Genomic DNA, 21,259 nt, shown 5'->3' on the forward strand with positions numbered 1-21,259 from the left:
TGATCAGCTCTGTGCTCTCATGTCTCTGGACCGGAGCAGACTGTGTGCACTCTGAAAGCATATTTGCAATGTCTGAATCGTTCCCTATCCCCTATATAGTGCATTATGTGCCATTCATGTAGAAAATAGAAATGTGTGAAGAGTGAACGATTTTAGCCGAAACTTTAGCATTTATTTATAGTGTAGAGGGTGTGACGTTTCGGATTCTACAGAGCATTTGATTGGAGAGTGATGTTATCAAAATCACTGATCCATATTGGTGGAAGTGAGAGACGTGGTCCTATCATACACCTGGCGCGATGTTGCGCCAGACACGATGCAAGTGTTTTTTTTATAGTTTCAGCCCGGCGTAGTGATCATTTTCAAGTCCTGCGCCACGTTGTTTAAATAGCAAATGTATTTGTGCCCATTTGTGTGCCCATAGGCGTGTTGGTCTGAAAACAAGGTGTGTTTGTCATGATCACTAGTGAGAGTGCCCTAATCAGCCACTAGAGGGCACTCCATACTGGACTCTTGTTTTCACCCCATGAACTACATTACCCATAACACACTTCCCGGACTGATTATCCCATGTCATTGCACCCAGCTGTTTTGTGTTTGTTCATTAGTGTCTGTCTATTTATACCTGGTTTGTCTCTGCCTTTGTTATGGTGTTTTCATGTATGGTTCCCGGTTTCGTTGTGTGTTCGTCTTGTTTTTTTGTTCTTGTTTTGTACTCTTGTTTTTTTGTTCTTGTTTTGTACGGACGGCTTTTCTGGATTTTGACCTTTTGCCTGTTTTTGGACTCACGATTGTTGGATTACCCTTATTAAACAACCCCTGCTATTGGAACTGTCTTTTGTCTCCGTGTTTCAGCATGACAGAAAACACCATCACGTAAAGGATCCAGCAGGATGGGAATCCAGATCACTCCCCCGGCTACTATAAAGGAGCGGATGGATCGCCTAGAAAATTTGATCACCCTTAAACAACGGGGGAATCAGGTGGGTGGATTGGCATTATTATTATGGACCCTGGCGGTAGGGCTGGGTTACAATGATGCGGCTTTAATCGACCTTTTCAACTCATTACCTCTGTGGGAGCTGGAGAGACTGGGAGACCTGGACTTTTGGGGGTTCGTCCACTACCTCGAACGTCGGAGTAGGGGGCCCGCACCGAGTCAACTAGGGCATGCTCCAGCCAGTGAATCCCTCCCTGAAGTCACAGAGGAGGTGGGCACTGAGCCTCTGCTTCACCCCGATAAAAGGAGGAGAAGGAAGAAGGCTTCCTTCATCCCTCAAGGCCCGGAGGCCTCTCCAGCCATTGAGTCCGCTCCAACCAGTGAGTCCACTCCAGAGCCCGCTCCAGTCAGTGAGTCCACTCCAGTCAGTGAGTCCGTTCCAGCCAATGAGTCCACTCCAGAGCCCGCTCCAGCCAGTGAGTCCACTCCAGAGCCTGCTCCAGTCAGTGAGTCCGCTCCAGCCAGTGAGTCCACTCCAGAGCCCGCTCCAGTCAGGGAGCCCGCTCCAGCCAGTGAGTCCACTCCAGAGCCCGCTCCAGTCAGTGAGTCCGCTCCAGCCAGTGAGTCCGCTCCAGAGCCCGCTCCAGTCAGGGAGTCCGCTCCAGAGCCCGCTCCAGTCAGGGAGTCCGCTCCAGAGCCCGCTCCAGTCAGGGAGTCCGCTCCAGAGCCCGCTCCAGTCAGGGAGTCCGCTCCAGAGCCCGCTCCAGTCAGGGAGTCCGCTCCAGAGCCCGCTCCAGTCAGGGAGTCCGCTCCAGAGCCCGCTCCAGTCAGGGAGTCCGCTCCAGAGCCCGCTCCAGTCAGGGAGTCCGCTCCAGAGCCCGCTCCAGTCAGGGAGTCCGCTCCAGAGCCCGCTCCAGTCAGGGAGTCCGCTCCAGTCAGTGAGTCCACTCCAGTCAGGGAGTCCGCTCCAGTCAGTGAGTCCACTCCAGAGCCTGCTCCAGTCAGGGAGTCCGCTCCAGTCAGTGAGTCCACTCCAGAGCTCGCTCCAGTCAGGGAGTCCGCTCCAGTCAGTGAGTCCACTCCAGAGCTCGCTCCAGTCAGGGAGTCCGCTCCAGTCAGTGAGTCCACTCCAGAGCTCGCTCCAGTCAGTGAGTTCGCTCCAGCCAGTGAGTCCACTCCAGAGTCCGCTCCAGCCAGTGAGTCCGCTCCAGCCAGTGAGTCCGCTCCAGCCAGTGAGTCCGCTCCAGCCAGTGAGTCCACTCCAGAGCCCGCTCCAGCCAGTGAGTCCACTCCAGAGTAGTAGGACTCAGTGCCACCGCCTCACCCTCATAAGCGGAGGAAGAGGAGAAGGGCTGCCCGCTCTCCCTGATACGGCCACGGAGGCCGTCGCCGAGCTGCCCGCTCTCCCTGATACGGCCACAGAGCACCCTTGGGCTGCCCTGCCGCCACCGCCCAGGCCGTCTGCCCTGCCGCCACAGTCCAAGCCTTCTGCCCTGCCGCCACCGTCAAAGCCTTCTGCCCTGCTGCCTCTGCCCAGGGCGCCTGAACCATTGAGACCCGCCTGGTCTGTTCCTCCAGCACCACCCTGGCACTCAGCCAGGAGTCCAGTTCTGCCAGTGCCCGCTTGGTCAGTTCCTCCAGTGCCGCCCTGGCGTTCAGCCTGGACCCCAGACTTGCTGGAACCTGCCTGGTTAGTTCCTCCAGCGCCACCCTGGCAATCAGTCAGGACTCCAGGCCTGCTGGCGTCCGCCTGGTCAGTTCAGTTGGGGACCCTGGATCTGGCCCGCCATCCCTCCCCCTGATCCTCCTCCCTGATGTTTTTTTTTTTGTTTTTTTTTTGTTTTGTTTTTTTTGGTCTGGTGGAGTGTCTGGTAGCTGCTCCTTTGAGGGGGGGGGGTAATGTCATGATCACTAGTGAGAGTGCCCTAATCAGCCATTAGAGGGCACTCCATCCTGGACTCTTGTTTTCACCCCATGAACTACATTACCCATAACACACTTCCTGGACTGATTATCCCACGTTATTGCACCCAGCTGTTTTGTGTTTGTTCATTAGTGTCTGTCTATTTATACCTGGTTTGTCTCTGCCTTTGTTATGGTGTTTTCATGTATGGTTCCCTGTTTCGTTGTGTGTTCTCTTGTTTTTCTTGTTCTTGTTTTGTACGGACGGCTTTTCTGGATTTTGACCTTTTGCCTGTTTTTGGACTCACGATTGTTGGATTACCCTTATTAAACAACCCCTGCTATTGGAACTGTCTTTTGTCTCCGTGTTTCAGCGTGACAGTGTTCAGGTGCATTGTTGGCGCATTGCTATTTTGAGGCAACTGAAATAGACTGCACCATTGACCAACTGAAACCTGGTCTAAAGTCAATGGTGTAATATTTGTTTTATTTAAAGAGCGCATTAGTAATTTGCGCCTATATGCGGGTGCACAACGCGTGTACACTCTGATTATTACACACACACAGGGAGGCGCCCAAAGCTCCTCCGTGAGAGACAAGGCCGGTGCGCCTCCATGGAGCTCGTTAACTCTCGTGCCACCGGCCTCACGCCGTTCCCTCACGGCTTCGCCCGCCCTGGTCGCCAATACCCCCATCGGGCCTGGTCCTCTCTCGTCCTTCACTGTCGTCATCCTCCTTTTATGCTCCCGGACTCCTCCGTGAGAGACCAAGGCCGGTGCGCCTCCCAGGTGGAGCTCGTTAACTCTCGTGCCACCGGCCTCACGGCGTTCCCTCACGGCTCTCGCCCGCCCTGGTCGCCACATACCCCCATCGGGCCTGGTCCTCTCTCGTCCTTCACTGTCGTCACTCCTCCTTTTATGCTCCCGGAGCTCCTCCGTGAGAGACTCAAGGCCTTGCGCCGTTCCCTCATGGCTCTCGCCTGCCCTGCTAATCACAGAGACTCTGATAGGTTTATTGCACGTTATGCCCAAAACACACCCATGACTCATTAATAGAATAGGGACAACCCTTTTAGCCATGCGCCGGGCTCGTCCACCATTTTCCCATCCTTAAACTAGCTAAGTGAATTCGGACATGCCCTAAGTGCACCTGCGCCATGCGCTTTAGACCATGTGCTTAGATCGTTAAAATAGAGCCCTGTAAGTTTTGAATGCTTATATTTTCTAAATCTGAATTTTGTCATTGTTTTGGAGCAAACTAGCTTATAAATAACAGCAAGGCTACCATATTCATACTAAAAGCTACAAAACTTCAAGTTTGATTTCATGGGGTCTTTAAGAATATGTTGTTGGATGTTGGTTTAAAAACAAAACCTACTGTACTGTGTGCACTTTCTGTCAAACACATAAAATCAGATTTATCAAATTACTGTGGATTGTCACTAATTTTGACCAACTGAGTCACGTTTAACTGGAATTAATTTGCATAATTTTCTTAGGCCCAGCAGAGGGAATCAGCTAAATACCCATACAGCCATTTTTATTTTATTTTTATTCATATTTTTGTTCACATATTCTGTTCTATCTAAAATTCTTGTGATTTCTTAAAAGAATTCCTTTTTGACCCACCATTATTTATCAATTCTATTCTGTAATATTGAATTCTATTCTATTTACACATATGATGTGAAATTTTCAAGTATATTGAATGGTTTGTTATTATTGCTTCGGTTTAGACTATATAAAGTCAAAATTCTGTTCTGCTCAGAGTTCTGGGTTCTCTTCTATGTGAGATTCTCCTCATCTTAATGTTTGCTATGGTCTATCGATGTGCAAGTTTGATTGGCGTCGTAAATCTCGTCTAACAAAGCTGGTGAGGGTGTTTTTACTGCATTCATCCCGGTGCAGGTTCGTGCGTCATGCGGCTATAGAAGGTGAATGAGTGACTGCTGAGAATCAATCAGTGACTGGCCACCTGTGGGTCATGTGCCGGCGATGCAGCGCAGCTGATTTATTGGTATTCTTAAAGCGTCTTACACGAGCGCATAAAGTGAGAAAGGCGAACGCGAGCTTTGTGATGGACGCCATGCGCGCTTACGCGTTACAGTAGACGAGCATGTAACTGGTGGCGAGGCTGACGATCCGCGAGTTCCCTTGTGGTATCGATGAAAGGACATCAAAAGTGTGGTTTCTTTAGCTCTCAAATCACTGAACATAATCGCAAAAGGAAGCGTCTCACTCGCGCTTTCCAGTTGATGCGGATTCGGATGGCAATAGATTGAGGTGCATTGAATATCAGACTGCGAGGATGCTAAAGAAGATGCTACTGGCTTAGATTGTTTATCATCATCTTTATCATTACAGCGTATCAGTGTTGCAAAGAAAATGCGTATCATGTCATAGTTGGAGTGATGTTAACTTCAGGTTACTTTTCTTTGGAAATTGGCGTCACTCATCTGGAATAACTCTTGAGGAAGATATGATTCACCTAGTCACTTTTATGAGCCTTGTTCTGTCTCTGTTTGGATGCCACATCTGCTTTGCAGGGGCGAGTAAGTAAACTTATTTTCCTTTTGTCAAATGAATGTCCTACAGCATGACTAATAATAAAGATCAAATGCATCGTGTATCTCTCTATACTTGTGCGTTGATGTGTTGATCATCAGGACTACAGTCTATAAGCATGCTGTGTTATATAATCCTTTTCAGTGGGTTTTTTTTTTAATTGTAAGCCCTTCCCGAGCCAGCGGAGGAAGACATTAAGGAAATTGCCTTTTACCCTGTTAGTCGTTGTTTTTTATTTAATGGGCCAATGCTGAGAGAATGACCTGTGCTAGAGCATGTCAAATCATGACATTTAAGTGCCAGTGCAATAGGTAATAATGATGTATTGTATGTTCTTACAGGGGAATAACGTCTTTAACTACTGCTTTCTTGTATTAAAAATGATTTGATTCATATATGATTTTTGTTTCTTAAAACTAGTAGATTACAGTCATTGAAGATCTCATTTTGCACACCCTTCGATGCACTAAAAGTCATTTAAAGTGCTGCTGCCAAACCTTACATCAAACTTCACAGTTAATTGAAAGACTGGCAGCTCTCTCAATGCATTTATTTTTAATTAGACAATCTTACCAGAAAGAATATCTGGGTTTCTAGTCTGATGTATGTTCATGAAGCATTGACCTTCGCACATTTCATTGAGCTGAATTTCTCTTTTCTTGGCAAATAACAAGATAAAAGGATGAGTGCGGTTACTCATCCCTCTGACGCAATGTTTGCTTTCTTGCTGAGCTCTGTGAATGTGTTTGATCCTAAAACACTGGCTGAATTAGCCTGCCAGGCCAGAAGTCCTGGTATTATTGGGGAATAAATTATTTACAAGGGGGTGTTTAGCTTTGAAATGTAAACATAGATTGGGTTTAGTGTACTGCTGTTATAGTATGGCTCTATTATGGCATTTTGAGCTGTACCCTACTGTAAAGATCAATTATTATTATTATTATTATTATTATTTTTTTTTTTTTTTCTATTTTTAAGTGTATATTTGCACTTATAATCTATGCACATTTTAAACCTGTTATTTTAAAACTGAAAATGTTAAATGTGCATATTAACAAAAAAGTATCTAATAGATGTTAATCTGTTGTTGTTGTTGTTGTTGTTGTTGTTGTTGTTGTTGTTGTGTGTGTTTTTTTTTTTTTTTTTTTTTTTTTTTTTTTTTTTTTTTTTTTTTGCTCCTGGATGTAACATTAGCAATATAGATTTTTTTTTTTTTTTTTTTTTTTTTTTTTTTAATGAACAAGTAGGTCATCTTAGTAATTTAATTGTATTTGATCTATACCTCTTGAAGTAATATATGCCAATATATGCATGAGCTTTGGTTCGAAAGCATACTTAAGAAAATAAAGATGTCGGTACCATTGGATGTGCATGGACTTATAGTATAAAAGCTGATGGTTCACAGGGATACAGGTTAAAGTCTGACATAATATGACATTATTGGATATCCACAAAATGCCAAAGTTTAAACATGTATGTAATCTATACTTGTTTGCAAATTGCAGTAAACAAGTCTTGTTCTGTTTTCCCCATTTTTCTGTCATTTTGTGTGTGTGTGTGGTCTTTTTGTGCAATATAATGTTCTTTTTTGATATTATATACACCTATAAAATTAATGTGCATGAGTTATTTCTACCTTATCTGACCTTTACAGCATCACTGTTTATTGGCAACATCAGGTTGATTCAGACTTAAGTAATGAATGTAGCTAATTTACCACTTGAAGCACATGTCTAGTTTATCTGAGTCAAAGATATATTGTATGATTGTCCAGACAAGGCATATATATTTGTATAGTGCTTTTCACAATACAAATAGTATCAAAGCAGATTTGCAGTTAGTTATATTGTAGCAGAAAGTCATGATGTAGGGTTTACAATGTTTACAAAGTCCCAATTCAGCAAAAACATGATTAAATGCATGTATTCACAATGCATTTGTCTATATATTCTCTATACTGTCATTTTTATATTAAGAATATGTTTTTAGGTGTTGGTTAAAACCCAAAACTTACTGTATGTCCTTTTTCTGTCAAACAGATTTTTCACCTTGACACATAAAATCAGATATTTGGCGAAGCACTGTAATTTTGACCAACTGAGTCACGCTTGTCCAATTAAAAAAAATTTTAAAATTGGAATTCATTTGCATAATGTCCCAGCAGAGTGAATCAGCTGAATACAGAAGTGTTGCATATTTATGAACTGCATTATTGTAGTTCTTCATTGAGTCAGAGTCAAATTGGTCCTTGGATGTCTTGGGGAAGAGGAGACCGAATGAATCTATAAATGCTACAAAGCATCTCAAAATACCTTGCAAACGTCATCCTTTTGCATACAACAGTAACGTGTTTAATATAATCTTTCTGAATGTGACATTCATGGAGCCTGAATCTTTTATTGAATATTTCAGTATTAATTTCAGTTGTATATGTTTGAGTGCAGCAGAGGGTTGTGCTAAGAAATGATTCATGCTGGTGATTTGTGTTTTTACAGACCGCCCTGCTGCTCCTGTCAATGTCTCTGTTACTCACCTGCGGGCGGATTCGGCCACCGTGTCCTGGAATATTCCAGGAGGGAGAGACCGTAATTGGCTTTGCCATCTCACAGCAGGTCAAACAAAGTTATTACAATGAGATGCAGCCCTACGGGCAATTATTACAATTCATTAAAACAAAGTCTGACATTTTAATAGCTGCAATATATTTAGCTTCTGCTGAATCTTTAAACGTGTGTATGTGCATGTGTTTTAGCGTCAGGACGGGTTGATGCAGCGTTTCATTCGTGAGGTGAACACGACCAGTCATGCTTGTATACTTTGGGATCTGGATGAAGACACAGACTATATTATCCAGGTCCAGTCTGTCGGACTATATGGAGAGAGTCTGGCCAGCAAAAAGATTCACTTCAGGACGCTTAAAAAGTCTGAACATTTTCAATCCACCATGATGGATCAAGGTAAACATGCCTGTTTGATAAGCATTTGTACAGTGTCATTCATTTAATAATGCACATTTCATGTTTTTTGTGGATTTATTCTGAAGTGAAAGTATGCACATTTTATTTGTATCCGCTAGTTTTTGTCATCATTTACACTAATTAAAAAAAATGGTATATAAATTGCTAGTAAATTTTACAAATAATACACAAACATGAACATTTGAGGTAAAAAGACTGAAAATATATTTTCTTGTATAAAAATCCAATAATCTTTATTTTTCAACTCTTTTGGTGATTTTTTTTTTTTTTTTTTTTTTTTTTTTGCATTGAGCTTTGAGCTCATCGTATGCCACAGACATACAAAGTTCTGTCATGAAACTCCAGAAGGCACAGGCTGATGGGTCCTTAACTCAGGGGCTAAAAAGTGGCCCTGGACATTCAGGCACAGAGCGGCCCACTACACCCGGTCCAACAACACTCCATACCATAAACCCACCAGCTCATTATGCACAGAGCACCACTTACTAACATAAAAATATAATACAATAAAGAAATATAAATGTGATTTAACTTTTTAATTGAAATGCTAATCATTAACATTAATAATGACTGGCATACGTCTTCTTTACATTTATAATTTGTATTTCCTGGTGTACATGGCATATAGTAAATAATTTTGAAGAATTTCTCCCATTTGAATGGGAAATCACGCTGCAGCCCCTAGATGGCACTATGGGGAATGCCTCCAGCATGACTGGTGTTTGAAGCATGAGTCTAAATACGACGATGAACTTGACATTGGCGCTAATAATAACAAGAAACATTATTAATAATTGAGCACAAATAATAAATGATGATAATTAAGCAGCAAATCGGCATATTAGAATGATTTCTGAAGGATCATGTGACACTGAAGACTGGAGTAATGATGCTGAAAATTCAGCTTTGATCACATGAATAAATTATAATGCAAAATAAATGCAAAACGGTTATTATAAAATGTAATATTTCATAATATTAGTGTTTTTACTGTATTTTGATCAAATAAATCCAGCCACCTTCTTTCAAAAACATTTTAAAGAGTCTTAATTATTTCAAAGTTTTGACCACCAGTGTGTATATTTAGCTATGTAATATTTAGCTAATAATGCGATCTGAGAACCGTTTATGTTGTAAAACTGTATACAACAGATACATTAGACTCTCACAAACAAATGAGCCTGCGTCCAAAATATGTTTTTCAAAATCGTACAGCAGTTTTAGTTATAATGTTCAAACAGACAGTGCTGTCAGATTTTGTGGTGTTTCGAGAGCCATATTTTCCAGCCATTGCCACTGTAGTAGGCAGACAAAACTTTTAGCCAATGCCAAGACGATCCAACAAGACATTCTGTTTATCTTCCGATGCCAAGTTCAGTGGCTGGAATTAGCTGAGGTGATGTGATGGCTAACAGATAGCAGACAAACGGCTAGTAGTGACAGCAGCAGCAATCCACCTGTCACTCAAGTGGCCATGCCCTTAATTATGCAGAACTGTAAGTCTTATAATTTAAACAGATGAGTTATAAAAAAAATTCACCCCCTCACAGTTGTCATGAAGGGCAAAATTAGCTATATAGACCAAAACCACTTTTTGTACCAGGCTGTAAACATTTTTTTTTTTTTTTTTCTGCTGTAAAGTTGGGCATTTTAATATGGGGGGTCTATGGGATTGACTCCCTTTTGGATCCTGTCTCTAGTGGCCAGTTGATGAATTGCAGTTTAAGTCACTTCCATGTTGGCTAGTGATGGGAAGTTCGGATCATTTTACCGACTCAGACTTTTGAGTCTCGTTCAGCAAAATGAACGAATCTTTTTTCGAGTCATTTCGTTCATTTTAGCAAAATGTAATTAAAATGTTACGTGTTATGTCCCCAACACATCTACTACTTATGCAAACGTTGATCACACTACAAACAATACAAAACTACAACGCTATAGGATTCAGAAATGATTAATTCATTCTTTACCTGGGTAACTGAAGGTTTATGATAAGCTGATTAAGCTCACTTCACCTCTTGTCTAAGTCTTCGGTCAAATGACGTGAAGTCATTCCTTAATGATGTGACAGGCAGCCCCATATGCTAAACCAATGCAGTCTGAGCCGCAAAGAGAATTGATTAGTTAATTTCGTGAGTCTTTCGGGTTTTTGAGTCGTTCCTTAATCACGTGACAGACCCATACGCTAAAACAATGCAGTCTGAGCCGGAAAGAGAATTTATTAGTTCTTTTCATGAGTCTTTCGGGTTTTGAGTCGTTCCTTAATCATGTGACAGACCCATACGCTATTTCTGACATTTCTGTCACTATGTTTTTGTTACTGTTTCTTGAGGATCTGTGGTGTGTTATTATTTTATAAATAAATAAAGCCCTGTTATAAATAAAATATTGATTTAATTGATCTTTTTGACTGTCTATCTGTAAATAAACACTAGGCTATATAATAATATAATAATCCAAGCCTACAATACAAAGTATTTATAGCCTAGTTTGTTCATTTTTACTGGTATAATAATTGCTCTTCCTAGGCAGACTTGACATATTGGTCTAATATATGTATAAGAAGATTGCTCAAAAAGGACATAATGACATAAATTAAAAGCAAATAACATTTTGAATTTGAATTATTAATGTTAGTTTAAAACATTAAGATTATGATAACTTCAGCTTTAACAGTTGTAACCCAAACTGAAATAAAACTGGAGAGTTAAAGTTATTTACTTAGAAATAGAATGTGCTTGGGTCACGCAGCCTAACTGTATTGACTGCATTGGTTTAGCGTATGGGTCCGTCACGTGATTAAGGAAGGACTCAAAAACCCGAAAGACTCATGAAAAGAACTAATCAATTATCTTTCCGGCTCAGACTGCATTGACTGAAACAGGTGAACTACTACTAGCAGTACAGAACCTATAGAATATTGCGCATGCGCGACCGAACGAATCACCCCCGAGACGACTCGTTCTTCCCGAGTCACATTAAAGATTTGTTCAAAATGAACGAATCATTCAAGAATGACACATCACTAATGTTGGCTTCAAGAGAGAGAACAGAAGGTTGCCGCTTGGATTTACATATTCTAGTGTAAGTTTGAGAATGATATTTTGAGTTTTATGAATTTTCTTAGAAATTACTGAAGAAAGCCTGGAAATGGATATAGAAACATCACTCTTATCTTCTGTCTGATATGCTGAAAACTGCTACTTTAATATTTCTTTGTGCATTGTGTGACGAATAATGTAATTGGCATTAAAATCTTAGAATTTCAAAAATGTCAGTATTAGTTTGCATCCCTGGAAATTAATGTCGGTTGTTTTAACTTTTTTTTTTTTTTTTTTTTTTTTTTTTTTTTATCATAAACAGTTTGCCATTTATTGCTTCATGTTCAGTTGCTCACATCTTACCTCACATTCTTAAAGCATTAAAAAAGCGCTGCGCTGCTCGGCTTCTGTGAACAGTAAATCCTGTTGATCGTAAAATAGAATTGATCGCAAAAATTTATTAGAATTTTTGACTCAAGTAGTCTGTGCTGGCCATTCGTCTGGGCTGAAGGAAGGATAGGTTACGTAAATTTACTACAATTAATTCTTATATATATATATATATATATATATATATATATATATATATATATATATATATATATATATATATAATATAATGCAGCGCATTCTCAGAAACCATCCAACTTCCCCAGCTCCACCTGTATAGATCTGCTACGGGTAATTAATGTATGCTATATTGTACATTAACAACATGTCTTACTTGCTCACATCAGTGTGTTGTGTATGTATTGGCAGTAGCAAGTCCTTTACTTGCTCTGCAACAGCGTAGCAGATCTATTCCAAGACCAAACATATCAACATTGTCATATCCATTACCATACCAAACACTCCCAGAGTTTTCATGACCAACTAAAAGCCAAAAAACTTTCTAAATCAGTAGTTCCCAACCACGTTCCTGGAGGCCCCCCAACACTGCATATTTTGTATCTCTCCTTTGTCTGACACACCCATTTCAGGTCTTGGAGTCTCTACAAATGAGCTGATGATCTGAATGTGTTTGATAAAGGAGACATGGAAAACATGTAGTGGGGGGGCCTTTCAGGAATGTAGTTGGGAACCACTGTTCTAAATAATTTCATGAGTTTGTTAATAAATAACATCATTAATTCTAAAATTTCCTCAATGATCTCTTCAATCCTCTAACATGTGTTGTTGTCTTGTTTACCTGATCAGATGACCCTGCGGTTGAGGGTTTAGACATTTCCAGACACCTTCAGACTGGAGAGATACTAATCATTATGACTGTACTACTAATGTGGGCAGGTAAAGTATAATAATATAATATAATTATATAATATAATTATAATCATGTTAAAAATATTCCGGTTGCAATGACATTTGTGATATTATTTACCAAAGGAAATCATTTGTCCCTCCACTTAACCCTGTAAAGCATCTATTATACATAATACAAGAATATGGAGCTCATACTTTGAAGGAAAAACATCTCAATATTATTCAGAGGCTGGAAACTGGAAGAAGGGGGGAAAAAAAGCAAAAAAAAGCAAAAAAATGATGAAATTCTGTTTGTAGTTTATAGTGTTAAATCAATGAGATCCACACCTATTCTTGTTGAATTTATAAAAATCAGCAAAGTTCTGTCCATGCTTATAATTTAGAGGCCTTTTTGTGTTTCAAATATGAAACGGGCTTTACAGGGTTAAAAAAAAAGTTTTTAATACAGAGTTTCAAACCTATAGCAATATTTTAAACTCTCTGTTCTGCATTGAAATGTTACAATTTGGCATCAGTGAAATATTTTCCTAAGTATTGCTTTGTATTTGTTTTTTACAGTGACCTTAAGAAAACTTTTGTCCTTTCAAACTCAATTGTGATATCCAGATGGAAGATAGTGTTTTGTTTTAATTAAACATATCAGATCTGCGTCCCCGTAATCAAACTGATCTCTGTCTTGCTGCAGCGGTGATTGTGCTCTTCTGTAAGCAGTATGATATCATCAAAGACAACGATTCCAACAACCACAGTAAAGAGAAAAGCAAGCCGCTGTCTGGCCAAAGTACTCCAGAGTACCATAACGGAGGCCTGCTGGGCAGCAAGGTGAGACCTTCACCACTGACCAACACTGTGGCTTTCACTGTGGTCAGTGTTGCCAGGGTCGTGGTTTTTCCGCACAGTTGGGCTATTTTGAAAATGCAGTCATGGGACAAATTACAGAGCTGTGGTTGCATTTTTTTTGGGCTACTTATATAATGTACTGCGGCGCCAAATGTTTAGAATTTTCTAGAACCTGGCAACCCTGACTGGTTTCCAATGAAATGCTGCATTATCTACATCAGTGATTTTCAACCGGGGGTGCGCGTACCCTAGGGGGTATGTAAACAGGTTCCAGGGGGGTGCGCAAAAAGATTTAAACATCTTTGGTTTGTTCTGCATATAGGCATGCCAGGAACGCAGTCAGTCGCCCCAGCATTACCACAGCCTGGCGCATTAGTCGCTGAAAATGTGTCCATTTACAACGTGATTTTGCAGCGTTGAGTATTGTCACAGGCATGTCTATTGAAAGTAATGGCCAATCAGGTGTGTTTAAGTTACCGGTTGTAAGTCCTACATGCTGACAAAACTAACCCATTATAACAAAGCATAGATGCATTGTAAATTAGAGATTTACTGTGCACTTTAGTTAGATTCATTGATCAAAACGCGAGTTTCGCAAATTGTGCCAAAATCGGTGACCTTGCGCTGAACTGACAGCTCCAGTGATTGATATACAGAAAGGGAGCAACAAGCTTTCTCTATAATTCATTGGCAATTTGAAGAAGTTGTTTATCATGAGACTTTGTGACTTTTCCTACTTCAGAGGCAGTTTTAAAAAGTGTTAAACTTTGATAAAATTTTTTTTTTTTTTTTTTTTTTTTTTTAAATAGTGGTTTTATAATGTCTAAATATAAATTCAAAAGCAAAACGTGTGGAAGAAAAAACTATATTAGAAAGTGGTCATAAGTGCTCCTCTGCTGCCATCTACTGGTTACAGTGGTAATTTCATGTCTTTTTTATTTTTAAATAAGTGTTTGGTTTTTCATCAAAAGTTGTATTTAAAATATTAAAATTTTAAATGTGTATTTTGTCCAGTCTTTTTTACCCACAACATTGATTCTTTGGTTTAGTGTTGATACTTGAGCCTTATTGATGGGGTTGTGGGGTCACTTAAGTTTGGGAACCACTGATCTATACTACTGTTCAAAGTTACTTACTGACCCCAAACTTTTGAATGGTAGTCTATAAGTATAGAGTATACTGTGTACTGCCTGCTGTATTTTTTTTAATTGGCATGTGAACCTTTTTTGGTAACACTTTATAATAAGTACACAGTAATAAAGTACTTACAAATCATTTGCAAACTATTAGTTTATAGTTAATTCAAAGCTTATACATTGAAGTGTCTAAATTGGTAATATATTAATAACCTATATACTGTACAAATAGTGAGTTCTTCATTCAATGCCACTGTAATTTACAAATTGTTTAATAAGCTTGTATGTTAATGTTTTTTTTTTAAAGTGTTGCCCATTTGTATGCATTCAGCAAATATTAATCAGATAAAATTATGCATTTAATTCAGTGTTATGTAAATACTATGTCTTTACTCTTAGTAGCCTGATCAAATAAGTCATATAGAGATATTAAACCACACCTTAAAGGCACAGTATGTTAGTTTCGCCAGGTCATTTATTCAAAACAATAACAAAGGGGCTAGGGGCAAAGGGGTAGCTTGATGATGCCGTGAATGAGCGCGGAATCATCTTCGCCTCTATAGCTGATGGAAAGCAATCCAACGGCAATCAGGCAGAAATCATGTTCATGGATGAGATAATACATTCAAGTTTTATTAACTTTACTGTGGTATGAAGCAGAGTGGGGCCGAGAACCGTGGGAGCGGTCTCAAGCTCCATGGAGGAGTTTTTATTATGCTTATATGCCGCAGTCAGCCGCTGCTGCTCCTTTTGCTTTGTTTATTTTACAATTAAAGTTACGTTTCCTAACCGTATTGAGATCTAACAATGATTAGTTTTCTGTCGATTAAAGTTATCCAAACAGTTGCTCACCTGTCTAAAAAAAAAACCCCATAATATATTAAAGTTTTAATTGCTTCTATGGAAGAAAACACGGAAATCGAGGGTTATGTGGATATGACGTCATTGCCAGGCGACACAATGGCACGGCCTGTTACACTGGTTAAAATTGTGGATATTTTTGATAATGTAAGTACACAAGTCAACAAAATATAATAATTTTTTTTTTGGGGGGGGGATATTTTAATCCAAAAATCTTACATATTGTGCCTTTAAATTACTCTTGGTTGATTCATCAAGTCTATAATATTATGACACAGACAGGGCCAGTCGCTTTGGTCAGTCACCATTTTAATCACATTATCTATAGTAAACCTACATATTCACAATCTCTCCCTAAAATTGGGGGAGATGTTAGAAAGTTTGATTGTATTTATTTATTTACAAATAATTTAAAATGTATTAAAAATACCTACATAAAATGCATATTTACTTTCAAGTTGAAAAATCATTTATTTGTAAAACAATATCGTAGCATTTTTTAGTCGCAAGCTATGCCCATGCATTAGGTAATGCATTAATGCCGCGCACACACTTAACGATTGTAAGGCTGATTATGAATGCAAACTGATACGTATGACTGACCGCGCTCAAACGTGACCAGTCAGAGCCAGTTGCGTACAGTCGGTGTTCAAATTCCATGTGTATTTAAATCCGCTTCAGTTGAAGGAAACAATCGCTGTGTGTTGAGTTCAGTCTTAGAATGTTTTAGCTAGTCGTTAAATGTGTGCCCGGCTTAAAGGGTCACACAAACATGTAAAAAAAAAAAAATTGTCATCATTTACTCACCCTCATATCATTCCAAACCCACAAGACTTTTGTTTATATTCAAAACACAACTGAAGACATTTTAATGAAATTTGAGAGATTTCTGTCCCTCCATTGACAGCTACACAACTACCACTTCAAAAAGTTCATATAAACATTGATCAGCAAACATAAACAGAAGCTCAACCATATTTGCGTAAGAACAAACCTCATTGGTTCTTGCAGAAGCTCAAACGTGCTGCGTAACACACGAGAACAAACCTTATTGTTTTCGATTCCATTTACCATATCTTTTTGAAGCGTGAAAGTGGTGATCTCTCAGATTTCTTTCAGAATATCTTCACTTGTGTTTCGAATATGAAAGAAAAACTTACGGGTTTGGAACAACATGAGGGTGAGTTATTAATGACAGAATTTTGTTTTTTGGGTGAACTAAACCTTTAACTAAATATTCAATTTGTTACAATACATTTGTACACAGTACATATAATAAAATACTAAAATACGTGTCATTGTTAGTTCATGTCAGCTCAGGTCCACAGAATAATATTAACAGATACAACTTTAAATTTGAATAATGTATTAGTAAATGTTGAAATGAACTAAGATTGTTAAATGCTATATTAATATCTAACCTTATTTGTAAAGTGTTATGAAAAATTCACATACTGAATACTGTAAAAATAGTAATGCAGTATAGTAGGCCTATTATTGTTAGTGCAGTTCAACTATAAAGAAATTCTTGCCTCAGCATTTTACTAATTTTTTTTTTTTTTTCTAATCTCTGACCATTTTTTACTCTTTTGTAGTTCCAAAGGACATCATCCTCCGTTAGCATCATCAAGGTTTAACCAAGGCATCATCATGAAACCTGGTCTGTCGTCAGACCCGTCGGCGGATATCAGCTCATCTTCTGATATTCAAGACAAGCATTAAAGGCAATAGTATCGTAAACCTCTCAGCTCCCTCAGCCAAATCGGGAATTGTAAGGTAGTATACGGGTATTCAGTAGTATACTCCAATAAAGAACAATGTCCTGGACAATGAACATACCTCTTTGCATATTACATAAGCTATAATCACAGGAGGAGCTATTGGTGCTATGAATATGATTGTGGAGTTCAGACATTGGCAGCCAGATACAGTGGTTTAGATTCATGTCAATGGATTTGTTGCGTGAATGTGTTTCATTGAAAGAGGATGAATAATAACAATTATAAATGTGGCATTTCTCATTGATACATGTAAATTATGACAATAATTTCATCGTCAGCCACAAATGTGGCCTAATATTATGCATTAATAATTTCTAACCACAGTGAACTGTATATTAATGGCTTGTTTAATGTTTTAATTAAGTATTAGCACTGTGTACTAAATGTTTCACACCCTTGTAAAGTTGATTGTTCAACAGTGGGGTTTACATGATAACCAGTGCAAGAGTGTCTGTTCATAGAAATAGATTTGTGTGTGGCATTTCTATGCCAAACAAGTAAAGTTTCTATTTTGAGCTTAAGAAGTAATTAGTAGAAGCATACAGTATGTCTACCCTGATATTGTAATGTGCATAGTTAAAAAAAGGATACTTATTTTATTGTTATATTATTTTATTTGTTCACTACGTGAGAAGTTTTGACTCAGTAAATTAGCTACACATAGCTGTAGTTTTTGGGCAATAGATAAAGAATGTAGTTTATTTAAATACTGTATTTCACTGCAAAGGTTAGAAGTGGATTTTATTAATATTCTTATTCTCAATCCTACTTTACAATAAAGGGAAAATGGAAAACCATGAGTATTGTCTGTTGGTACTTAGAGGCAAAAATTAATGTTATACTAAATTTTATATATGGATAAGTTCCCCATAAGTGTCAGCTAAAAAGCAGGCACAATTGTTGGAGAAAAGAGCCCTGTGAACAAATTTGACAAAGAAATACAAGCAGCAATGAAACGGCCCTCGCACCTGTGCCACCTACAGTGGCTTTAGGAAAACAGAGCACAGTGAGCAATATGGATTTGAGTATATAAATGTAGGAGGACTATGTCAGTCATTTGTATTTGCCACACTTCCTGCTACCAGCTGGTGGCGATATGACTATAACTAAATTTTGGCATGTAGATGTTTCTAGGCCAGGGCACTTATCAAACATGTGAAGTTTGGGGCAGATCGGACACAACAACTTCTTGTTTCATGACGATAATAGCATGCTTCAGCACTCCGCTAAGTGTAGCATGATTTAATGTGTTTCTAGCATGTTTAGTACTTCATGGCATATTTAAATGTGTTTCAGGGAGTGAATTATAGTGTAAAGCATGTCATTTCCTGTTGCCAACAGGTGGCGCTATGACTAACTGAATATTTGCATGTAGATGTCTTCAGGCCAGGACTCTTATCAAACGTGAAGTTTGGGGCAGATCAGACATTGCATGCCTGAGTTACAACAGCTTCCTGTTTCATGGCTAAACATTTGTCAGGCCGCCACGGACACGCCCTTCAACGAAAACTCTAGATCTTTGCAATTTAATGTCACTAAGGCCTGGCAACATATGATGTTGTTCTGGTTAAATCTCAATGAGGAGTTAATCACAGAGTAAAACATGTCATTTCCTGTTGCCCGCAGGTGGCGCTATGACTGTAACTGAATACTGGCACGTAGATGTCTTCAGGCCAGGATTCTAATAAAACGTTTGAAGTTTGGGGCAGATCGGACATTGTATGCACGAGTTACAACAACTTCCTCTTTCATGGCGAAACATCGAATTTTGTCAGGCTGCCACGGACACGCACTTCAATCTGTAGGAGGAGTTCATTAAAATACAATGTCTGGAAATGGCAAAAACTGCAAACATTTTGCTGAGAAAAGTCAAAATATCTCACTAACTGTTGGGTTTTCAGATTTTGCACCCACAGACTTTTTTGTAGGTATTTTTTTGTAGGTTACATGTGTGTACCAAATTCCATATTTGTACATGAAACACAGTCAAAGGGCGCTTAATTGAAATTTTGTATGTGGTGCTATCGAGCCATTCTGCCACACCTAATTCTAAAATCGATATCAGACATAAATTTTCACCACTTCAGATGCGTGTACAAGGGCGTATCCGTGGCGGCCTGACATGGCGATGTTTCGCCATGAAACAGGAAGTTGTTGTAACATACAATGTCTGATCTGCCCCAAACTTCACATGTTTTACTAGAGTCCTGGCCTGAACACATCTACATGGCAATATTTAGTTAGTCATAGCACCACCTGCAAGCAACAGGAAATGACATGTTTTATACTGTGATTAACTCCTCGTTGAGATTTAACCAGAACAACATCATATTTGGTCAATCTAATCTAAAGGCCTTAGCGATGTTAAATCAGAAAGATCTTGAGTTTTCGTTGAAGGACGTGTCTGTGGAGGCATATCCATATCCAACCTGCCCCAAACTTCACATGTTTGATAAGAGTCTGGCCCTGAAGACATCTAAATGCAAATATTCAGTTAGTTCTAGTGCCACCTGTTGGCAACAGGAAATGGCATGCTTTACAGTGTAATTCACTCCCTGAAACACATTTAAATATGCCATGAAGTAACGTTGCAAAACATGTTAGAAACATGTTAAATCATGCAATATTTGGCTAACACAAGTGCTAATGTATGCGATTAACACCACGAAAAAGGAAGTTGTTGTAACTCAGGCATACAATATCCAACCTGCCCCAAACTTCACGTTTGATACATCTACATGACAAAATTAAGTTATAATAATAGCATCACCCACTGGCAACAGGAAGAGATGTGTTTAACACTATTATGCACTATTAGCAACATACTAAAATATGCAATTGAGTACTAAACATGCTGTAAACATTCTAAAACATGCTAGCAACTCTTAGCTGAGTGCTAAAGCATGCTATTATTGTCATGAAACAGGAAGTTGTTGTAACTCAAGCATACACATTTGATAAGTGCCCTGGCATGAAGACATATGAGCTGTGTCCCAATTCAGGGTCCATGCACTTCTAAGTGCATGAAAGGGGTGGGGTTTTGGAGTGGAGGGTTGCCAGGTCTGCGCAACAAAACCATCCCAAAAGTAGTGTAATCACAGCACAAGTGTATAAGTATCCCAATCCCAGACATGGCAACAATGAGCCGAGCGTCGTTACATGGCTATCGGCTGTGTGACAGACAGCTGACAGTTGACGTTTATGTGTGCATTTTAAAGTTTTATGACTTTCTATTGGGTTTTGACATGCTTCACTGCCCGCGACGACGGGACACTGGACCAATATTTTTATGGTTAAACTATGTAATGTTAGTTTTATATCATTCGCAATAGTTAACCTTGTTTGTTTGTTTTTTTATATTAAATTATGTTAAATTTATGTTAACTGTGAAAATATATACATTCATATTTCTACATTTATTCTGTATTTAAGTCTGAATTTAAAGTACAGTACTTCAGGATTTTATTCAACTGCACTCCATCTCAGAGACAAATACTGTATTTATGAAAACCAGATATTACAGTTTGATTTAGATATTGGTGAACACGGGGCATTGCTTACATTTATGTGAATTCACACAGAACTCCTGTCGTCACTGGCGCGCAATGAATTGTGGGATAGTGTAGAACGCGAAGTGTCTTGAAATTGGTGCTTCATTCCACTGGGAAACGGAGAGGGTGCACTTGAAGTCGCTCTCGAATTACGTCAGCCCTCCTCGCGCCGCGGTGAATCGCACTTCAAAGTCCGCTTTCCCCCCACTTTTCTCAAGAACAGAATAGTGCATTAAATGGGCACATTAAAATGTGTCGATATCAGTATTATTTAAATGTCACTTTGTCAATGAAACAGCCTAATTTCTGTACAGCTTATTTTTGTGATGTAAGTTAAAAATGAAATGCATAAGTTGTATACATTATATTTGTAAAGTAATTTATTTGTAAATGAGCCAGAGTAAT

The 21,259-nt window shown here is 39.2% G+C and overlaps 1 protein-coding gene across 1 annotated transcript; it reads left to right on the top strand.

Moving 5' to 3' along the window:
• The first annotated feature begins 4,700 nt into the window (after positions 1-4,700).
• Positions 4,701-18,100, top strand: fndc4b (fibronectin type III domain containing 4b). Its single transcript, XM_048190405.1, is given in 7 exon segments — positions 4,701-5,393; positions 7,902-7,978; positions 7,980-8,018; positions 8,159-8,363; positions 12,623-12,712; positions 13,371-13,507; positions 17,118-18,100. Coding segments are annotated over 7 exon segments (663 nt in total). The 5' UTR covers positions 4,701-5,320; the 3' UTR covers positions 17,160-18,100.
• The last annotated feature ends 3,159 nt before the right edge of the window (positions 18,101-21,259 follow it).

Source organism: Megalobrama amblycephala, linkage group LG5 (genome assembly GCF_018812025.1).
Source record: "Megalobrama amblycephala isolate DHTTF-2021 linkage group LG5, ASM1881202v1, whole genome shotgun sequence".
Taxonomy (NCBI): Eukaryota; Metazoa; Chordata; class Actinopteri; order Cypriniformes; family Xenocyprididae; genus Megalobrama; species Megalobrama amblycephala.